Source organism: Tamandua tetradactyla, chromosome 7 (assembly GCF_023851605.1).
Source record: "Tamandua tetradactyla isolate mTamTet1 chromosome 7, mTamTet1.pri, whole genome shotgun sequence".
In the NCBI taxonomy this organism is placed as follows: Eukaryota; Metazoa; Chordata; class Mammalia; order Pilosa; family Myrmecophagidae; genus Tamandua; species Tamandua tetradactyla.
In genome coordinates, this window is record NC_135333.1 from 115,931,186 (window position 1) to 115,954,265 (window position 23,080).

The following is a 23,080-nucleotide window of genomic DNA, read 5'->3' on the forward strand; positions in this document are numbered from 1 at the left end:
TTAAATCCATCGATTGTTACTGGGGAACAGGCTTTTGGGATTGTCCGTTTTAACCTCCCACCTAATTCATTCAGTAAATAGTTAGAGCCTACTTTGTGAAAAGCAGGAATTTCTTCTAAAATATTTTTTAGCTGAAGTTTGACTCCCTGTAACTGTCACAGTTGAGCTACAATGTTGCTTCTGAAAAAACACAGAGAAAGTAATCTCTTTCCATAGTTGAAAGAGGCCCTAGAGTTTTTCCATTCTAAATCCTCCTTGAAGGATTCCCGTCCTTACACTTCTATTTTTTTTTTTTTTAGCATTTTGTATTGTAAAATATGATATATATACAAAGCAAAGAAAGAAAAAGGCAATACTTTTCAAAACATACTTCAACATGTAGTTACAGAACAGATCCCAGAGTGTGTCATGGGCTACCATTCCACCATCTCAGAGTTTTCCTTCTAGCTGCTCCAAAACACTGGAAGCTAGAAAGAATATTAATATACTGATTCAGCAGTCCTACTCGTTTGTTAAATCCTATTTTCTCGGCTATGCCTCCTCCTCCTCCAAATCTATAAGTATCTTTAGGCAATGCCTGTTTGGACCTTTTCAAGTTGAGAAGGGGTGTTGACATTAAAGAATAGGGAGATGTAACTAAATTAATAATCTTGGAGAGGCTGGTCCCTCTGGGTTTCAGGATTCATCTAACCTAGGAACCCTCCAGAATTACAAGCTTCAGGAAAGCAAACTTACTGCATGAAATCTTTATAGAGGCTCAGTTGAAGATCTAGATGTTATTTATTTATTTATTTTTAAACTTTTATTGAGATACTGTCACTCACAAACAGGCCACAGTGGCGTGCAATCAATGGCTCACAATATTATCACATCATTGTGTGTGTATCACCATGATCATTTTTAGAACATTTGCATCACTCCAGAAAAAGAAAAAGAAAGAGAGAAAAGAAAAAAAGTAGTACATCCCATACTCTTTACACCTCCTTCTCATTGACCACTGTATTTCAATCTACGCAGTTTTTCACACTTTATCCTCCTCTATTATTTATTTATTTTTATCCTTATTTTTTTTTACTCATCTGTCCATACCCTGGATTTACAAGGTTTTACAACCATACAGTCACGTTATAAAAATATATCGTTATACAATCGTCTTTAAGAATCAAGGCTACTGGAATATAGTTTCAGATACTTGCCTCTAGCCACTCCAATAAACCATAAACTAAAAAGGGATATCTATATAATGCATAAGAATAACCTCCAGGATAACCTCTTGACTCTGTTTGAAATCTCTCAGCCACTGAAACTCTATCTTGTTTCATTTCTCTTCCCACTTTTGGTCAAGAAGGCTTTCCTAATCCCACGATGCCAGGGCCAGGTTCATCTCCAGGAATCATGTCCCATGTTGTCAGGGAGATTTACACCCCTGGGAGTCATGTCCCATGTAGGGGGGAGGGCAGTGAGTTTACCTGCAGAGTTGGCTTAGAGAGAGAGGCCATTTTTGAGCAACAAAAGAGGTTCTCTGGGAGTGACTCTTAAGCATAATTATAAGTAGGCCTGGCTTCCCCTTTGCAAGAATAAATTTCATATGGGTGAACCTCAAGAACTTGAGGGCTCAGCCTCTTGATTTGGTTGTCCCCACTGCTTGTGAGAATATCAGGAATTCCCCAGATGGGGAAGTTTAATATTTCCTCCTTTCTCCCCAGTCCCCCAAAGGCACTTTGCAAATACTTTTTTTTCTTTAATACTTTTATTCTTTATACTTTTTATTCACTGCCCAAATTACTCTAGGATATATTAGGGTATCACACTAATCTGTACAAACCACCAAGATCTCATGCCCTATTCAAGGTTGCATGTACTTATGGTGTCCAACTAAACTGACCATACAAGTTAAATTAGATAATGCAATACCCAAGATATAAATTTTGCACCAAATGAACATCTCTCCCTTTAGTCTCTCACAGAAGTTGACATTTTAAAATATGGACCATATCATCCTTTATCCTGGATTCTGATTTTCTTTAATCTGATCCAGATCAGCTTCATTCCTATCTCTAGTTGAAGTTTGACCACTTTTTCAACTTTTTAAACAGTTGCTGCCGTCTGTACATTTCTGATACACAGTCCCTTATCTATGGTCTCCTTGAGCATTCTTAGTAACAGGGAGCTTAGTCCTTTGCAAGGCATGTCCCTAATTTAAGAACTAGGGCCTCATTTGTCTCCTTCTATGAAGAAACACAGTAGATCATGTTGTTCTCTCGGGAATTATACCCTTGTCCTGAGAAGTACATTTTGGGGGACAGATGTTTAGTTAGAGGAAACCCAGTCAGACAGAAAGGACTCTGAATATCTTAGCTATAAAAAGGATTCATACCACATCTCTAAAACGGGGTTAGAAGGGAATTTTTCCCCCTTCCTTCCTCTTTTACCTTCTTTGTTGACTAAAAATGCAGGTAACAGAGGCCTGGGATTTGACTAATGACTATTTTTCCTCTCCCTTTGGTGTGTCAGGGGTCTGGAATTGAATGAAGAGGGCAGCCATTTGGGAGCTGACAGGAGGAGAATACCGAAAGCACTGTGTCTGAAACAGAGGTCCAGCTCTGTCTCTGTGGGGCGGGGAGTCAGTAGTATACAGCCTGATGACAGCGGTGTCTGGAGAGCCTCATAGGAAACGGGAGATTAATCTCCTGGCCTACAGTGTCTTAGGTTTTTTCTTTGTCCCTTGCAGTCTCTCTACTATCTCCCCAGCAACCTTCTGGGTGTCTACACTGGCAGGCCAATGGGATTCAACCTCGTTTACAGTCAGTGTTCACCTCTGAAACCTAGGGAATTTGTCACTTTTCCATTCTGAGCCTCCAGGAAACATCCCAGCCCTTAATTCTCCTTCTTTATCTTTTCCTAACTTTCTATAGCCTGAGACTGTCCTAGTCTGACCTCTGTAAAAATCTTCTTTCTTACAATTTCTTCCCTTACAGGTTGCCTCTGTCTGCCTTTTGCAGCTGGGCCAGGAGACTGACAAGCTTAAAACCAGAAATCGGGAATCCATTTCTCTACTCATGCGCTTGGTATGTATCTGGTTTAGGTTGGTCTGGGAAAAGAGGGGGAAGGACCAGAGGGAGATTCCTTTTTAGGATCGGTGGGTTTCTGCAGTTGTCAATAACCAAGAGCATTAAATATCAACTTAATTCTGCCTAACCCTCTGAATCCTGTCCTCACATTCTGGTTAACATCTAAATTTATCCTGTAATCCCAAAGTAGAGTCTTCAAGGATTTTTCTGCAGGAGAGGGCCTTCCTGGGCTCCTTATCCTCCAATATTCCTAAGTCTGATCTAGTGTGGCAACTGTAGTCCCCATCCATATCTACCTGTTCAGGATGTGTTTGGTTTTATTTGACCTCATCTTTCCATAGGATTCCTTGTCGTTAAGGGTTTAATGAAGAGGGAACTGAATTGCACAGACCTGAAGTGAGGTGGGGAGGCTTTGTGGGGGCTTAGAGGAAGGAAGAGATTTTAACCAAAAAGCTATAAGGCAGGGAGCCCAGTTTGCCATGCATCATACAGCTACTGCTATCTTTTCTCCTTGTTTCCTAAACTGTGGGCTTTCCTACTATGGCAGAAAGTTCTGGGACCTTTGGCAAAATTAACTTTCAATTTTTCCTCATGACCCTGTTTTCCTCTTCAGCATGTTTACTCACTCTTTTACTCTAAAAGTCTGATTCTCCAGCTAGTACTGTACTTAGCTATAGACAGGAGGGACTCCTGCCCTCAGTTCCGTGTTTAAGAGGCCCTCCTTGGCCCGTGGGGAAAGGATATGCCCCCTGGCGCCTTTGTGGCCTTCCCAAAGACCAGTCAAGATATTTGGACCCCAGACTTCCCTGCCAGGCAGCTCCAGCCCAGCTGCAGGACCTGTGCGGTGCTTCATCCTTGAGTCCATCTTACTGAGGCAGACATTGCTACTTGTGGATGTACCCTAGTGCTCAAGGAATGTATGGATAGAGTTTATGCGGACAGGGAAGTCCATGTGTGTGTACAATATCCCTCAAACTGGGGGTGGGGATTGAAGAGGGGTCAGGCTGAGGCTGGTTCTCTCCTTGTACCCTGTTCTGGTGCAGAACTCGGAGAAGTCCAAGAATTTTAAATTCAAGTCTGGTATTCCATGAGATTGTAAGGGTAGATTGTGAAGGTAGAAAGATAGACCATAACAGTTTGTTAGCTTGATTTGTTTAGGCCTATAGAATGTGAGCTCCATTTGTATTCCTGGCCAAGGCTCAGAGATGTTAGGGGCAGGCCTGCCTGGGATTCCCTCCAGTTTTGCCTCTTCATAAATACACAGGCACAGAGTGGTATCCCTACCTCAGTTTTTCTAGCTAGGGAAAGGCCTAGGTTTTGGCTGATTGAGGATTATGATGGCAAAGAGAATGGACATGCAGAGGGGGTGAGGGGGAGATGAGGGCAGAGGGAGGCAAATGGCAGGAGTGTGCTTGATAGACCAGTCTTTGAAGCATTGTGACCTTGGGTACATTCATCAACTTTTCTGAGACTGAGTCTTTATCTATAAAAGGGGGTAACAATCCTTATGAAAGAGTGGCTAGGATTTGTGACGTAATATATGTGAAGATTCTTGGTACCTAGTAGGTGCTCAACCAGTGTTGGTTCCCTCTCTCTGCTGCTTGTTTTAGTTTCTGGATGATTTAGTCATGCCTCTTCACTCCCTCTGGCAGTTTTCATCTCTGTAAGGTTGGAGATGATTCTCTGTTGCTACCCAGCCCTTCCTCCTCCTTGTGCTTTTCCTTGTCCTCCCCTTCCTTGCAAAGCTTGGGAAGGGGCTCTCCAATGCTCCCTGGCAGGGAGGCCAGCAGGGTGGCAGCAGCAAACCTCCAGCGAGGTGATTCTTGTCGGAGAGAGACGGGACAGACTGGCTGCTACAAAGCAATTTAAATGCAAATGTTTCCACAGAGAAATTGGAAATGACTGAAGGGGAAGAGCTGTATTCTGAGTGAAGAGGCAACTCATGTAGCCCCAAATCCTGGCTGAGTTCTTCTCTCCCTGGTGGTGCTGGCTGTCAAGACTGGGCAGTGCCCATCCCCAGTGTTGTCAGCCTATTCTGTTGTGAATTTCATGGGGGTAGAGATGGCTCTTTCCTAGACTTCTGGAATTCTGGACAGTCAAGACCAACTGGATCTTGGCATTCAGTTCAGTCCTTACAATTCAGAAGTGAGGAAGCTGAGGAAGAGGGAGAGAGAGAGGATACTCAAGCTCTCCCAAAAATATATGGGCAGATTTGGGACTAGAACCCAAGTTTGTTGGCCTTCACTCTAGGACTGTTTCCACTATCCTGAACTACCTCCAGTTAGGAGACCTCTTATTTTCTTGTGCTTAGTGGAGCAAAGAATAGAATTGTGGCCGGTAGAGCTTTCTTGAAATCATTTTTTCCTATACCTAAGGGAAGTGTTCAGAAGTCTTACCTAGTGAAGGATTCCTTCTGGTATCAAACCTAGGATTAGGCCTACAGTTTTACCAGCAAATTTCCTTTCCTTCCCTTCAGCTGCAGTATCTTTTTTTTTGGTGGTGGTGGTGGGGACTATTGTTTGTGTAGTGTATGCATGTGTTTGAGATAGCAGAATGTTACAAATTTTAAAACTTGAAAGGACTTTGGAGAGAAACATGTTAAAGTAGATATGGGAGATTCTCTTTTCTCAGTGATTTGTGAAGACTTGAAATACCAGACATACTGGGGAAGGCCCATCTATGAATGGCTGGAAGATATGGGCCAATTTCAGTCCAGAGTGCATGTGTTTAAGTCCCACAACCTCTTGAACAATCAGGGTACTGAATGGAAATCCACCCTGCCCTTTCTAGGGATGAGAACCACCCAGCCTGAAACAAGGTTGTGCTGCTCTTCTGGAACCTGCCCTTCCAGCCCGGCCCCCGGTCTTATCTACGCATCTTGATCTATCTTTCTGTTTGGCTGTAGGGGCTGCTGGGACTACCACAGCATGCAGCCTTCTAATTAAACTAATTAATCATGCTTGCTCCTTTATGCAGCCTTCTTACTGTTCCCTAAGCACTGTACTGAGAGAGGGAGGAGACTAAGCCCCAGCACAAATGGACCTCATGGATCCCAGATCCCTCTTCCTTGGCTGGCAGTGGCAATTTTTCTCTCTCTGCAAGGCTTTATAATTAGCCCATTTGCCTCTCCTTACCTGCATTTGTACTGTCCGACCCATATATGATTAAGTATTCAGAATGGGAGAGATTGGGGATTTTTCTGCCGCTTGGGCAGTGTTTCTTTCCTGTCTTCTGCTTCTAAACCCTTCACATAGGTCTGAGGAGGGGGACAGGGCCATTATAATGTTGGAGAGGCTTCATTACCTTTTTAGAACCAAACCATGTGAGAGGGGAGTGGGGACTGTGATTTGGAAGCCTGTTCTCTTGTAACTCTAAGGGCTTCAAAGGACTCAGGGAGCTGAGGAGGTACCCCTGTACTTGTGACAGAAGTACACCTTACCTGAGGGTCCCATATCCTGACTCTGTTTCTTCTAGGTTGTCGAGGAATCATCCTTCCTGACCCTGGACATGCTGGAGTCCTGCTTTCCTTATGTCCTGCTTCGAAATGCCTATCGGGAGGTTTCCCGGACCTTCCATCTGAACCGGGTGTCTGCCAGTACCCACTGAAGGGCTCTTTGGACCTACTTTAATCCACGTGTAGTAGAAGCTGTAGCCATATTCTCAAGGGGTGGGAATGGGGTGGGGCCACTGGGGAGAGGGTCAGGAGCCAGAGCGATGAACAGACATGAGGAGGTATCAGAGAGAAAAGTGGGGCAGGTTGAGGGAATTGAGGACAATTGATAGAAAAAATTAGAGGATCGAGGACCATGTGTGTGAAGTTTTACATTGGAAATATCAGTGACATTAAAGTATGTTTGCTATCCACTGGTTACTAGAGCGTGAGCACTGACTGGCATGGGGCTCTCCGCTCTTCATCACTATTCTGGGATGATGCTGGCGGGCAGTGATGATCAATCATCATATTAAACCGTAATGAGTTTATAATCCTCCTACTGGAGCTGCTATTGTCTCCTGCACATTCATTAGGGCGATTATCTCCTCTCTTCTTTTTCCAAGTGTGTTCAGCAAACATTCAGCCTGAGCCTACTGCAGAGCAGTAGCAAAGGAACCCCCTTTTCCCTTGTGAGGGTTCTTTTAGGAATCATTTGGTTTCTTGTTCTGTCCCCAGCTCCGCTGCCTTTCCTCCCAAGGGCGACGGGTTCTTCAGAGATTTTCACTGACCGGTTCCTCCCCTCCACCACACATTGTGGGTAGAGAGTACGGTCTCTCAGCTGTTGATCCCTCCTGCTTTTTCTTTGATTTCCCCACAACCAGGAGCTGAGGGTCAGTCTGGGTCAATTCTAGGTCACATGACAATTTATTGCAACAGAATCGTGTGGATTTTTCTTCCCATACCATTTAGGGGTACACTCCCTCCTCTCTGGAGGAACAGATTTAACCCCAAATCTCTGTCAGCCTGGGTACAGCTGTTGCTCCAGGCAGGGATTTTTCTTTTAGATCTTAAATTTCACAGACCTCATTAGGTTGTAGGGCCCTGAGAGTGGGTATCCTTGAGGGAGTACAAGCCTTTCGATTTAGCCCTTTTCTGTACTAATTAGAATTTCAAGTGTCACAAAGCCTGGGGCACTCAAGATAACACTAACTACTTTTATTTAACTCCATGGCAGGAAACAGTGGTCCCATCCATCATTTCTGTGCACCCACTGCTAGGGAGGACTGGAGCAATAGATTATGTATGCCATGGGTCTAGAGTGGCTGGAGTGGGCAGATATATTTAACTAGTTGATTAATTAAGGTCATGTCCATACTTCTGCAATGAAAAGGAAGCAATTGTTAGTTTTCACCGGAACCACCTGGCCTTCATTACAGTTATTTGATAGCATTTTGATATGTATGTGATTTTTATTTACCTTGCATTTCAGTAGAAGACCCAGGCTGAGTTGTTACTTTCTTAACTTGGCATCCATAAACAACACACATGTTTTCTTCAAGCAATAATTGTCTGTTCTTTAGGGTAGAAGCAACCGAGGATCCTGCTTCATGCATCAGCTAATTGTTCTTCCTTGCTATGGAAGGATATTATGTTCTAAGGAATGTATCAGGGTCAGGCCTACTGAGACTGAAAGCAAAGTTGATGAGGAAGAGAAGGCTCAGAATTATCTGAAGACCTACCCTTAGACCCTTATATCTCTACTGAGTTCTTCTGCTTGCAGGGGTGGAGATTCCTTTTCCTTCTGCATAAGGAACTGCTTAAGTGGCACTTCCCAAAGGACAGTAAAGGAAGTTGCTGCAGGGGGACATAATATCTTTTATTACTATTATTTTTTAATTAGAGAAGTTATAGGTTTATAGAAAAATCATGCAGAAAGTATGTAACACCCCATATAACACCCCCTAACTTTCTCTGTTATTAACACTTTGCATTGGTGTGGTAGCTTTGTTACAATTGATGGAACAATATTGTTATCATTATACTATTAACTATAGACCATAGTTTATATTAGGGTTCATTGTGTGGCACAGTTCTATGGCTTTTAAAAATTTTCATTCTGGTAACAAATATTCAACTTAAAATTAATCATTTTAGGCACTTTCAAGTATACAATTCAAGGATGTTTATTACACTCACAATGTTGTGCTACCATTACCACCATGCCTTACAAAAACTTCCAGCATCCAAAACAGAAACTCTGTACCCATTAAGCATTAACTCCCCATTCCCTACACGACCCTGGCCCCTGATAACCTATATTCTAGTTTCTGACTAATTCAATATTATGTCTTCAAGTTTATCCATGACTTGCACTATCAGAACTTCATTCCTTTTTAATGCTGAGTAATATTCTATTGTCTGTTTATACCACATGTTGTTTATCCATTCATCTGTTCATGGACACTTGGTTGCCTCTATTTTTTTAAAACATATTTTCATTGAGAAATCTTCATGTACGTATGTCCATTCATAGTATACAATCAGTGGCTCACAGTATCATCACATAGTAGTGTATTCATCACCATGATCATTTTTAGAATACTTGCATCATTCCAGAATAAAGAAATAAAAAAGAAAAAAGATAAAAACCCATACATCCCATACCCCTTACCCCTCCCTCTCATTGACCCCTAGTATTTCCATCTACCCAATTTTAACCCTTTACCTCCCACCCCATTATTTATTAATTTATTTATCCTTATATCTTTTTTTTTTTTTTTTTTTTTACAGTGAAATCTATCTATATTTTATTAATTTTTTGCATTTATTACAATTAAAAAATTGTTCCTCTTGATATTTGCTGAATTCCTGGAATCTGCAAACTTATAGTTTTCACAAAATTTGGTAAATTCTCAGTCATGACTTTTTAAGTTTATTCCAGTCTACTCTAGCTCTCCACTCCCTTTTGGAATATATATATGTACACACGCATATACACACATTATTATACCTGTTATATTTACTAGATTATATACTTTATAATTAAATTATATTGTATATACATTATTATTTATCATATATTACACATATAGTTTTGTTATTATCCCAGAGGGTCTCGAGGCTTTGTTAGATTTTTAAAAATTTTTCCTCTTTTCCTTAAATTCAATAATTTCTATTTTTTTATCTTAAAGTTCACTGACTCCTTCTTCTGTCATCTCCAATTTGCTTTTTTTTTTTTTTTTTTTTTATTTATTTTTTTTTATTAACGGAAAGAAAAAAAAGAAATTAACACAACATTTAGAAATCATACCATTCTACATATGCACTCAGTAATTCTTAACATCATCACATAGATGCGTGATCATTGTTTCTTAGTACATTTGCATCAGTTTAGAGGAACTAGCAACACAACAGAAAAAGATATAAAATGTCAATATAAAGAAAAGAAATAATAGTAGTAGTAATAGTAAAAAACAACAACAACAAACAAACCAACAAGCAAACAAAAACAAAAAAAAACCCTATAGCTCAGATGCAGCTTCATTCAGTATTTTAACATGATTACTTTACAATTAGGTATTATTGTGCTGTCCATTTTTGAGTTTTTATATCTAGTCCTGTTGCACAATCTGTATCCCTTCAGCTTCAATTACCCATTGTCTTACCCTGTTTCTAACTCCTGCTGAACTCTGTTACCAATGACATATTTCAAGTTTATTCTCGAATGTCCGTTCACAACAGTGGGACCATACAGTATTTGTCCTTTAGTTTTTGGCTGGATTCACTCAGCATAATATTCTCTAGGTCCATCCATGTTATTACATGGTTCACAAGTTTATCTTGTCTTAAAGCTGCATAATATTCCATCGTATGTATATACCACAGTTTGTTTAGCCACTCTTCTGTTGATGGAGATTTTGGCTGTTTCCATCTCTTTGCAATTGTAAATAACGCTGCTATAAACATTGGTGTGCAAATGTCCGTTTGTGTCTTTGCCCTTAAGTCCTTTGAGTAGATACCTAGCAATGGTATTGCTGGGTCGTATGGCAATTCTATATTCAGCTTTTTGAGGAACCGCCAAACTGCCTTCCACAGTGGTTGCACCCTTTGACATTCCCACCAACAGTGAATAAGTGTGCCTCTTTCTCCGCATCCTCTCCAGCACTTGTCATTTTCTGTTTTGTTGATAATGGCCATTCTGGTGGGTGTGAGATGATATCTCATTGTGGTTTTGATTTGCATTTCTCTAATGGCCAGGGACATTGAGCATCTCTTCATGTGCCTCTTGGCCATCCGTATTTCTTCTTCTGGTAGGTGTCTGTTTAAGTCTTTTTCCCATTTTGTAATTGGGTTGGCTGTCTTTTTGTTGTTGAGTTGAATAATCTCTTTATAAATTCTGGATACTAGACCCTTATCTGATATGTCATTTCCAAATATTGTCTCCCATTGTGTAGGCTGTCTTTCTACTTTCTTTTTTTTTTTTTTTTTTTTTATTTATTTTTTTATTAATTAAAAAAAGAATTAACAAAACAATTAGAAATCATTCCAATCTACATGTACAATCAGTAATTCTTAATAACATCACATAGTTGCATATTCATCATTTCTTAGTACATTTGCATCGATTTAGAAAAAGAAATAAAAAGACAACAGAATAAGAATTAAAACAATAATAGAAAGAAAAAAAAACAAAAAAAACAAAAACAAAAAACCTATACCTCACATGCAGCTTCATTCAGTGTTTTAACATAATTGCATTACAATTGGGTAGTATTGTGCTGTCCATTTCTGAGTTTTTATATCCAGTCCCGTTGTACAGTCTGTATCCCTTCATCTCCAATTATCCCTTCTCTTTTTTTTTTTTTTTTTTTTAATTAACGGAAAAAAAGAAATTAACCCAACATTTAGAGATCATACCATTCTACACATGCAATCATTAATTCTTAACATCATCACATAGATGCATGATCATCATTTCTTAGTACATTTGCATTGGTTTAGAAGAACTAGCAACATAACCGAAAAAGATATAGAATGTTAATATAGAGAAAAAAATAAAAGTAATAATAGTAAAATCAAAACAAAACAAAACAAAACAAAACAAAAACCTATAGCTCAGATGCAGCTTCATTCAGTGTTTTAACATGATTACTTTACAATTAGGTATTATTGTGCTGTCCATTTTTGAGTTTTTGTATCTAGTCCTGTTGCACAATCTGTATCCCTTCAGCTTCAATTACCCATTGTCTTACCCTGTTTCTAACTCCTGCTGAACTCTGTTACCAATGACATATTTCAAGTTTATTCTCGAATGTCCGTTCACATCAGTGGGACCATACAGTATTTGTCCTTTAGTTTTTGGCTGGATTCACTCAGCATAATATTCTCTAGGTCCATCCATGTTATTACATGGTTCATAAGTTTATCTTGTCTTAAAGCTGCATAATATTCCATCGTATGTATATACCACAGTTTGTTTAGCCACTCTTCTGTTGATGGAGATTTTGGCTGTTTCCATCTCTTTGCAATTGTAAATAATGCTGCTATAAACATTGGTGTGCAAATGTCCGTTTGTGTCTTTGCCCTTAAGTCCTTTGAGTAGATACCTAGCAATGGTATTGCTGGATCGTATGGCAATTCTATATTCAGCTTTTTGAGGAACCGCCAAACTGCCTTCCACAGTGGTTGCACCCTTTGACATTCCCACCAACAGTGGATAAGTGTGCCTCTTTCTCCGCATCCTCTCCAGCACTTGTCATTTTCTGTTTTGTTGATAATGGCCATTCTGGTGGGTGTGAGATGATATCTCATTGTGGTTTTGATTTGCATTTCTCTAATGGTCAGGGACATTGAGCATCTCTTCATGTGCCTCTTGGCCATCCGTATTTCCTCTTCTGAGAGGTGTCTGTTCAAGTCTTTTTCCCATTTTGTAATTGGGTTGGCTGTCTTTTTGTTGTTGAGATGAACAATCTCTTTATAAATTCTGGATACTAGACCTTTATCTGATATATCATTTCCAAATATTGTCTCCCATTGTGAAGGCTGTCTTTCTACTTTCTTGATGAAGTTCTCTGATGCACAAAAGTGTTTAATTTTGAGAAGCTCCCATTTATTTATTTCCTTCTTCAGTGTTCTTGCTTTAGGTTTAAGGTCCATAAAACCACCTCCAGTTGTAAGATCCATAAGATATCTCCCAACATTTTCCTCTAACTGTTTTATGGTCTTAGACCTAATGTTTAGATCTTTGATCCATTTTGAGTTAACTTTTGTATAGGGTGTGAGAGATGGGTCTTCTTTCATTCTTTTGCATATGGATATCCAGTTCTCTAGGCACCATTTATTGAAGAGACTGTTCTGTCCCAGGTGAGTTGGCTTGACTGCCTTATCAAAGATCAAATGTCCATAGATGAGAGGGTCTATATCTGAGCACTCTATTCGATTCCATTGGTCGATATATCTATCTTTATGCCAATACCATGCTGTTTTGACCACTGTGGCTTCATAATATGCCTTAAAGTCAGGCATCGCGAGACCTCCAGCTTCGTTTTTTTTCCTCAAGATGTTTTTAGCAATTCGGGGTACCCTGCCCTTCCAGATAAATTTGCTTATTGGTTTTTCTATTTCTGAAAAATATGTTGTTGGGATTTTGATTGGTATTGCATTGAATCTGTAAATCAATTTAGGTAGGATTGACATCTTAACTATATTTAGTCTTCCAATCCATGAACACGGTACGCCCTTCCATCTATTTAGGTCTTCTGTGATTTCTTTTAACAGTTTTTTGTAGTTTTCTTTATATAGGTTTTTTGTCTCTTTGGTTAAATTTATTCCTAGGTATTTTATTCTTTTAGTTGCGATTGTAAATGGGATTCGTTTCTTGATTTCTACCTCAGCTTGTTCATTACTAGTGTATAGAAAAGCTACAGATTTTTGAATGTTGATCTTGTAGCCTGCTACTTTGCTGTACTCATTTATTAGCTCTAGTAATTTTGTTGTGGATTTTTCTGGGTTTTCTACATATAGTATCATATCGTCTGCAAACAGTGATAGTTTTACTTCTTCCTTTCCAATTTTGATGCCTTGTATTTCTTTTTCTTGCCTAATTGCTCTGGCTAGAACTTCCAACACAATGTTGAATAATAGTGGTGATAGTGGACATCCTTGTCTTGTTCCTGATCTTAGGGGGAAAGTTTTCAATTTTTCCCCATTGAGGATGATATTAGCTGTGGGTTTTTCATATATTCCCTCTATCATTTTAAGGAAGTTCCCTTGTATTCCTATCTTTTGAAGTGTTTTCAGCAGGAAAGGATGTTGAATCTTGTCAAATGCCTTCTCTGCATCAATTGAGATGATCATGTGATTTTTCTGCTTTGATTTGTTGATATGGTGTATTACATTAATTGATTTTCTTATGTTGAACCATCCTTGCATACCTGGGATGAATCCTACTTGGTCATGATGTATAATTCTTTTAATGTGTTGCTGGATACGATTTGCTAGAATTTTATTGAGGATTTTTGCATCTGTATTCATTAGAGAGATTGGTCTGTAGTTTTCTTTTTTTGTAATATCTTTGCCTGGTTTTGGTATGAGGGTGATGTTGGCTTCATAGAATGAATTAGGTAGTTTTCCCTCCACTTCGATTATGTTGAAGAGTTTGAGGAGAGTAGGTACTAATTCTTTCTGGAATGTTTGATAGAATTCACATGTGAAGCCGTCTGGTCCTGGACTTTTCTTTTTAGGGAGGTTTTGAATAACTAATTCAATCTCTTTACTTGTGATTGGTTTGTTGAGGTCGTCTATTTCTTCTTGAGTCAAAGTTGGTTGTTCATGTCTTTCCAGGAACCTGTCCATTTCTTCTAAATTGTTGTATTTATTAGCGTAAAGTTGTTCATAGTATCCTGTTATTACCTCCTTTATTTCTGTGAGGTCAGTAGTTATGTCTCCTCTTTCATTTCTAATCTTATTTATTTGCATCCTCTCTCTTCTTCTTTTTGTCAATCTTGCTAAGGGCCCATCAATCTTGTTGATTTTCTCATAGAACCAACTTCTGGTCTTATTGATTTTCTCTATTGTTTTCATGTTTTCAATTTCATTTATTTCTGCTCTAATCTTTGTTATTTCTTTCCTTTTGCTTGCTTTGGGATTAGTTTGCTGATCTTTCTCCAGTTCTTCCAAGTGGACAGTTAATTCCTGCATTTTTGCCTTTTCTTCTTTTCTGATAAAGGCATTTAGGGCAATAAATTTCCCTCTTAGCACTGCCTTTGCTGCATCCCATAAGTTTTGATATGTTGTGTCTTCATTTTCATTTGCCTCTAGGTATTTACTAATTTCTCTTGCAATTTCTTCTTTGACCCACTTGTTGTTTAAGAGTGTGTTGTTGAGCCTCCATGTATTTATGAATTTTCTGGCACTCCGCCTATTATTGATTTCCAACTTCATTCCTTTATGATCCGAGAAAGTGTTGTGTATGATTTCAATCTTTTTAAATTTGTTAAGACTTGCTTTGTGACCCAGCATATGGTCTATCTTTGAGAATGATCCATGAGCACTTGAAAAAAAGGTGTATCCTGCTGTTGTGGGATGTAATGTCCTATAAATGTCTGTTAAGTCAAGTTCATTTATAGTAATATTCAAATTCTCTATTTCTTTATTGATCCTCTGTGTAGATGTTCTGTCCATTGATGAGAGTGGTGAATTGAAGTCTCCAACTATTATGGTATATGTGTCTATTTCCCTTTTCAGTGTTTGTAGTGTATTCCTCACGTATTTTGGGGCATTCTGGTTCGGTGCGTAAATATTTATGATTGTTATGTCTTCTTGTTTAATTGTTCCTTTTATTAGTATATAGTGTCCTTCTTTGTCTCTTTTAACTGTTTTACATTTGAAGTCTAATTTGTTGGATATTAGTATAGCCACTCCTGCTCTTTTCTGGTTGTTGTTTGCATGAAATATCTTTTCCCAACCTTTCACTTTCAACCTATATTTATCTTTGGGTCTAAGATGTGTTTCCTGTAGACAGCATATAGAAGGATCCTGTTTTTTAATCCATTCTGCCAGTCTATGTCTTTTAATTGGGGAATTCAGTCCATTGACATTTAGAGTTATTACTGTTTGGATAATATTTTCCTCTACCATTTTGCCTTTTGTATTATATATATCATATCTGTCTTTCCTTCTTTCTACACTTTTCTCCATGTCTCTCTCTTCTGTCTTTTTGTATCTGACTCTAGTGCTTCCTTTAGTATTTCTTGCAAAGCTGGTCTCTTGGTCACAAATTCTCTTAGTGACTTTTTGTCTGAGAATGTTTTAAATTCTCCCTCATTTTTGAAGGACAATTTTGCTGGATATAGGAGTCTTGGCTGGCAGTTTTTCTCTTTTAGTAACTTAAATATATCATCCCACTGTCTTCTAGCTTCCATGGTTTCTGCTGAGAAATCTACACATAGTCTTATTGGGTTTCCCTTGTATGTGACGGATTGTTTTTCTCTCGCTGCCTTCAAGATCCTCTCTTTCTCTTTTACCTCTGACATTCTAACTAGTAAGTGTCTTGGGGAACGCCTATTTGTGTCTAATCTCTTTGGGGTGCGCTGCACTTCTTGGATCTGTAATTTTAGGTCTTTCATAAGAGTTGGGAAATTTTCAGTGATAATTTCTTCCATTAGTTTTTCTCCTCCTTTTCCCTTCTCTTCTCCTTCTGGGATACCCACTACACGTATATTTGTACGGTTCACATTGTCCTTGAGTTCCCTGATACCTTGTTCAAATTTTTCCATTCTTTTCTGGATAGTTTCTGTTTCTTTTTGGAGTTCAGATGTTTCATCCTCCAAATCACTAATTCTATCTTCTGTTTCTTTAAATCTGTCATTGTAGGTATCCATTGTTTTTTCCATCTTTTCTACTTTATCTTTCACTTCCATAAGTTCTGTGATTTGTTTTTTCAGTTTTTCTATTTCTTCTTTATGTTCAGCCCATGTCTTCTTCATGTCCTCCCTCAATTTATCGATTTCGTTTTTGAAGAGGTTTTCCATTTCTGTTCGTATATTCAGCATTAGTTGTTTCAGCTCCTGTATCTCATTTGAACTATTGGTTTCTTCGTTTGACTGGGCCATATGTTCAATTTTCTGAGCGTGATCCGTTATCTTCTGCTGGCGTCTGGGCATTTAGTCAGATTTCCCCGGGTGTTCGATCCCACAGGTTGAAAGATTTTTCTGCGCAGTCTCTGGGTTCTGTTCTTCCTATCCTGCCCAGTAGGTGGCACACGTGGCACACGCCTTTCTGTGGGTTCCACCAGCGAAAGTTGCTGTGGGTCCCTCAACTCTGGAAAACTCTCGCCGTAGGGGAGGCCCGGCAACCGAAGCGTCCCGGAAGAATGCCAGCCGGCCCGGGGTTCCAAACGCGGGGAGGGTCACCGGCTGTCGCAGCACAGGAGAGCGTCCGGCCAAACTAGCTAGTCGGCCCGGGGCACCAAGCGTGGCGGGAGGGCGCCAGCTGTCGCAGCCCGGGAGAGAGCACTGCTCCCAGCCGACGGGGGAGTCACGTGTTTGGAAGGGATCCCCCGGTCACTGTTCTCCGCAGTCTGGGGATTTCCGACCCAACTATCTCAGTTGTTCCGGGGGGCCTCGTGTGGTGGGGGCACCAGCCGCCGTGGCCTAAGGGGACCGCCTGTCCAATTCTACCAGCTGGCCTGGGAAGGTGGAAGGGAGGGACTCCGGTCGCTTGCTGTCCCACCCAGGAAAGCCCGTGCCCCTTGGTGATCTCACCGGAGCTGGTTCTCCCAGATAGTCAGCCGTTCCAGGATGGGGTACGCTGTCCCTTTGATTTCCCTCGTGGCTCCGGGAGCTGCTCTGTATTATCTCCACTCCCCCAGTAGTTGTTCTGGAGGAGGAAAGGTGAGGGCGGCAAGGCTGTCGAGGCTGGTGGCGGAGGAGCACGGTGAAGGCGGGGGAAGAGGGCACCGTGTTGGTTGGAGAGCAGCCGGAGCAGGAGGGGGAGGAGGGGGGTCCGCGCGGCGGTCCGGCGGAGAGAGAGAGGGGGTAGGGAGGTCGGGCGGCTCGGCTGCTGCGGGGCGCGTGCGCCGCGCGGCGGTCCGGCGGAGAGAGAGAGGGGGTAGGGAGGTCGGGCGGCTCGGCTGCTGCGGGGCGCGTGCGCCGCGCGGCGGTCCGGCGGAGAGAGAGAGGGGGTAGGGAGGTCGGGCGGCTCGGCTGCTGCGGGGCGCTATCCTTATATCTTTACTCATCTGTCCATACCCTGGATAAAAGGAGCAACAGACACCAGGTTTCCACAATCACATGGTAACATCATAAAAGCTATATAGTTATACAATCCTCTTCAAGGATCAAGGCTACTGGAACAAAGTTCAGCAGCTTCAGGTACTTCCCTCTAGCCACTCCAATACACTGTAAACTAAAAAGGGCATATCTATATAATGCATAAGAATAACCTCCAGGATAACCTCTTGACTCTGTTTGAAATCTCTCAGCTACTGAAACTTTATTTTGTCTCATTCTTCTCTTCCCTCTTTTGGTCAAGAAAGCTTTCTCAATCCCATGATGCTGGGTCCTGGCTCATCCCAGGAGTCTTGTCCCATGTTACCAGGGAGATTTACACCCCTGGGAGTGATGTCCCCTGCAGAAGACGACAGTGAGTTCACCTGCTGAATTGACTTAGAGAAACAGGCCACATCTGAGCGACAAAAGAGATTCTCTGGGGGTGACTCTTAGGCATAATTATAAGTAGGCTTGGCTTCTTTGCAGGAATGAGTTTCATAGGGGTGGCCCCCAAGATCGAGGGCTCAGCCTATTGTATTGGTTATCCCCACTGCTTGCTAGAATATCAGCAATTCCCCAGATGGGGAAGTTTAATATTTCCTTCTTTCTCCACAGACCCCCAAGGGGACTTTGTAAATACTTTTTATTCTCTGCCCAAATTACTCTGGGATATACTGGGACGTCACACTAAACCGTACAAAGCAACAAGATCTCAGACCCAACTCAAGATTCCATGTAATTATGGAATTCATAATTCAACTAAACTGACCATACAAGTTAAATTAGATAATGTGCTACCCAAAATATAAACTTTGCACACAGAAGTTGAAATTTAAAAATACGAACCATTTCATTCTTTACTCTGTATTCTGGTTGACTTTAGTCCTATCCAGATCAGCTTCATTCTTCTCCCTAGTCAAAGTCTGAGCATTTTTTCAACTGTTTTTTTAGCAGTTTGCTTCCATCTTTTGGCAGTTGTGAATAATGGCTGCTGTGGTGAACACTGGTTTGCAGATATCTGTTTAAGTCCTGGCTTTCAATTATTTGGGGTATATACCAAGAAGTGGAATTGCTGGGTCATGTGATACATCAGCACCAACAATGAATGAGTGTTCCAACTTCTCTACATTCACTCCAACATTTGTTGTTTTCCTTTATTTTTTTAATTAGTCAGTCCAGTGGGTGTGGTATGGTATCTCATTATGGTTTTGTTTTGCACTTCCTTGATGCTTGTTATCTTTTTTTAATTGAAAATTTTATCGAGATAATTGATTCACATGCTTTTGTAAGAAATAATACAAGGAGATTCCAGGTACCCTTTACCCATTTCCCTCCAAAGTAATATCTTGCAAAACTATAGTGCACTATCACAACCAGGATATTGACACTGATACAATCCACTGCTGATCTTATTCATATTTCCCCTGTTTTACTTATACTTGTTGCTCTGTGTTTGTATTTAGTTCTATACAACTTTATCACGTGTAGTTCATGTATCAGCCACTACTGCCAAGATATAGAACAGTTTCATCAACACAAGGGTTTGTCATGTTGCTTTTTTGTAATCACACTCACCTCCCTCCTATACCCTCCCTCTTCCCTCTCCTAACCCGAGTCTCTGGCATGGCAGGTGGAAATTCTGCCACTGAGCCACTGTCGCACCGCCCCATATTATCTTTTTGTAAACATAATTACACACACATTTTCCTACCACCTATACTTTTTCAAAGTGCTTTCACATTGTCATAATAATTCTGCAAGGTAGTCCAGCCAGGCTTCCCTACTGTCCGGTCAGGAAACAGCTATAGAGATGTCAAATGACTTAACAAAGGTCACATGTGTTTAGCAGTAGAGTTGGAAATGGGACCCAAGTCTGATGTTCAGTCGTACAAGTTTTCTAATTTACCATATTGCCTCTTCATTTGGGACAACTTAGTTGTCAGAACTCAGAGATCCTAGAATGAGGAAATAGTAGAAGGTGAGGAAATGGTGGCCTTTACCACCTAAAACAAAGGTGAACTATAACTAGAGGCGAAGAGACAAATGAAGCAACAGGACCCATCAGTATTTCAGGCAATTTGCTTCCGTGACTAGAAGGGTCTTTGACCTCTTTCAACCAATTATAAACTGCTCTCGGCTCTCAGATCCCCAACTAGCTTTACTTCAGCCCAAAACAAAAGGAGGAATGAATATCAGGGAGAAATTCTGACCCTGATTGTTTTGTCTTGAGGGCAGAGATTTCGTTCTAGCTTTAGCATTTTCATTAGCATAGTGTTTTCACTTAAATCTCCACTAACTTGTTTGCAGCAATGAGATAAATTATCCTTCCCACCAGCTCTGGGCGAGATGCTTGCAAGAGGAGCCCCCTTTCCTTTGGGCAGTAGAATCACTGTTACCTGCACGAGAGGATCATGCCCTCTGCCACTTTCCCTGGGGGCAAGGCGGCAATTGTGGTTTGGGCACCAGCATCGGGTTTAATGGCCAGCTGGCAGAGGGGCTAATCCAAATCCATTCTGCTGTAGGGTTAGTCCCCTTCAGTTCTCTCCCTGTGGAGGAAGCAGAAAACCAACAGCCCGTTGAGACATTAGGTAATTGTGGGTTTTAATTATCAGAATTTATATCTGTTGCTTAAAGAAGAAAAATAAACTATCAAAATTAGTCATAAAAGCAAAAAAAAAAAAAAGAAAGAAAATGAACAGCCTACCTGTTGTGCTAACATAACAGTGGTCATTTAATATTTCCCTCTTAGCCCCCAGAGCTCAAACTTCCTTTCTTTTGGAATTATTAGAATTGGAGAGTTGTAAAATATTAGAGCAGGAAGAGATCTTTGAGATTACTTAGTCCAACTCTTGTATTTTACATAAGTAACAGGCACAGAAGTGAAGTGAAATGACTTATCCAGCCTCATACAGTTAGTGGCAAACTCTTACCTTCCATTGTTTATACCATGGTATTTCATTGGAAGGGCTCAATCACAGCCAGTTTAAGGACACCAGGAGCTGGGCTACTTGAATCCCAGTGTAACAGCTTGGGAGACCATTTCATTTCGGCTGGAGATTTGATGGGGGTTCAGGTGGGACTGTAAAGGTATTGTGGTGGGGAAGAGGGAAGGAGATCCCAGCCAGGGAGAGGCTTCTTTAACCTTTGGTCTTTATGCCTGTATCACTTCTTCAACAAAGTTTGACTTTGAGAAGAAGCTGGCACCTGGTTGAAATGCACTCACATGATTGGGGGAAGACTGTTCTTCTAGTCCTCCTCCCTACAGGGCCTCCTGCTTCTCTTAAGTACCTGTCATGAAAGGAGATGAAGATGAATCCCCCCTCAGCCCCCACACCTCAGTGAGTTGTCAAGTATTCTTCCCTCCCACCTGAATAGGAAGCAGGAGCAGCAGGCCAGGTTGCAGGTTGAGGAAGTCAGAAGGGAGCTTGAGCTGAGTTTGCAGCTCTGGAGAGATTGAGGAGCAGGTTTTTCTCTTGTCATTTTGGAAGGAGAGGATTGTGAGGCCACCCCTTTAAATAGCATTCCCGTAGGAGGCAGATCACATCCATCCGTCACCTGCTGCCAAAGCATCATTTTTGGTCTCTATCAAACTGAAAGCTTGTTGGAAGGGCTGGTGGAGGTAGGGGCATGAGGAGGCAGGGTCTCCGGGGGAGGGGACAGCAGTTCAGAAGCTGAAAAAGAGAGGATGGAAGTTGGGTAAAAGGAGTCTGGAAAAGGTGGGGGTGGGGGAAAAGAGGAAGAAATAGGGAAAGAAGATTAGCAGTCTATGAGTTTATGAATGGAATTGGTGTACCCTATCCTTATCTATTTACAGGTGAGGTAAGACACAAATGGGATTAGATTGCAACAAGAGGAATAAGGTTGAGATTAAATACCAGGACTGGTGATGTAAGTGAGAGAGCCTCATCACGGAAAAAACACTAGAAAAAGGTTGGGCCACTTGGTTCTGGTTTTGTCCTTTGCTTTCTGTGGGACAACATAATTTTTTCTGGGCTTAGTTTTCCTGTTTGTTAAATGAAGGAATTAGACTAGAAGGACTATAAATTCTCTTTCAGGCATAACATTTTTGTTTTTGAGGATTTCCTTTAAGATGGGTTAGGAGTTGGGGGCATGGGAAAGGGGTGGGCTGGCATGCCACGCTGCTGACAGGAGATGTTGAGAGCCCTCTGGAAGTACATCTGCCTCTTTCTCACCTCTTCTGGTTTAAACACTTGCCTAAATTGGGAAGCCCATTAGCTATAATCCCAATGAGATCTCTTTGGCACTAATCCTAATTTAGAATTCTTTTTTCAATCCCCACCTATTCCATTTTCAGTGGAGAAGGAGAAAGCTCCAAAACTTTGGAAATTAGATTGTGTAGGAGTGTGAATAGGATCTCAAATGCAGTTATTTCTTGACTGAGACTGTTTCTCTGGCAAGGAGGGGAAAGGGAGTTATGTGCTTACATTGATTGGGCAGGAAGAGGGAAGTGCTGGTATTCTTTCCACTTTTTGCTCATCTCTGGCTCTGCCATCTCCTTCTGCCTCGGTACTTCTGGGAGCTGGATTTACTGAGACGTCTATCCTGCCAGATCTGACTTAGCTTGGCAATTCTTTCATATTGAGAGTCTGGCTGTGATAAGTTGTCTTTTTCTTTGCCCTACCATTTCACTTCTGTTCTTTTCTCCTTCATTGCCTGAAGAAGAGAGAGCCTCCACCCAATATTTAGAATAAAGGAAATGCCTTCTCCTGATTACCCCCTCCTTCCAACCTCCAGAGTTCTTGAAATTAAAACTCATATTCTGGGATCCTGGATTAGTCGTTGCGGATCTAGCAGTTAGTAATCACCTTCTGTTTACCGAAATTATTCCCCAATGCCAAATGGTAGGTGGTCATTAAGGAGGAGAACAATCCTAAGGAAGGGAGGTGGTTTCTGCCAAGTCCCAGTAGTACTCAGTTGGATGAAAAGGTTTCTGCCCTGTTACAAGGTCTTGGGTTCATTCACTCCATACAAATGTTTAAATTGCTCAACTGTTTTGAGCTGGGTCCTTAACTCTTAGATTTCTTTCTCTGAAAACAGAGTAAGAGGAAATGAGCTGAAAAGGCTGCAGGAGGGTTGACATGAGACATCAGGAATGATCTGGCTGTATGGGGTGATAAGTAGTCAAGGAAAGTTTAGTGCTCCCTGCTCTGGAGAGCTTTAAACTTGGGTGAAATTTCCACTAGCCAGGGCGTGTAGACGTTAGAGGAGGCACCATGAAAAAGGCCACGGCAATGGAGACAGGGTCAGGAAGATGGAGCTGAGGGAACTGAGACAGGTTATGCGAT

General features: G+C 41.1%; 1 protein-coding gene across 8 annotated transcripts in view; it reads left to right on the forward strand.

The window, feature by feature from the left end:
- Positions 1 to 8,479, forward strand: part of NCKAP1L (NCK associated protein 1 like) — a 104,708-nt gene extending 96,229 nt beyond the window's left edge. For all 8 annotated transcript variants that reach the window (XM_077110917.1, XM_077110920.1, XM_077110922.1 and 5 more), the window contains 2 exons: positions 2,979 to 3,068; positions 6,546 to 8,479. In XM_077110917.1, the coding sequence (XP_076967032.1) occupies positions 2,979 to 3,068; positions 6,546 to 6,677 (222 nt within the window). In that variant the 3' untranslated portion in view covers positions 6,678 to 8,479. The remainder of the gene's footprint in view (positions 1 to 2,978; positions 3,069 to 6,545) is intronic.
- Positions 8,480 to 23,080: the final 14,601 nt, after the last annotated feature.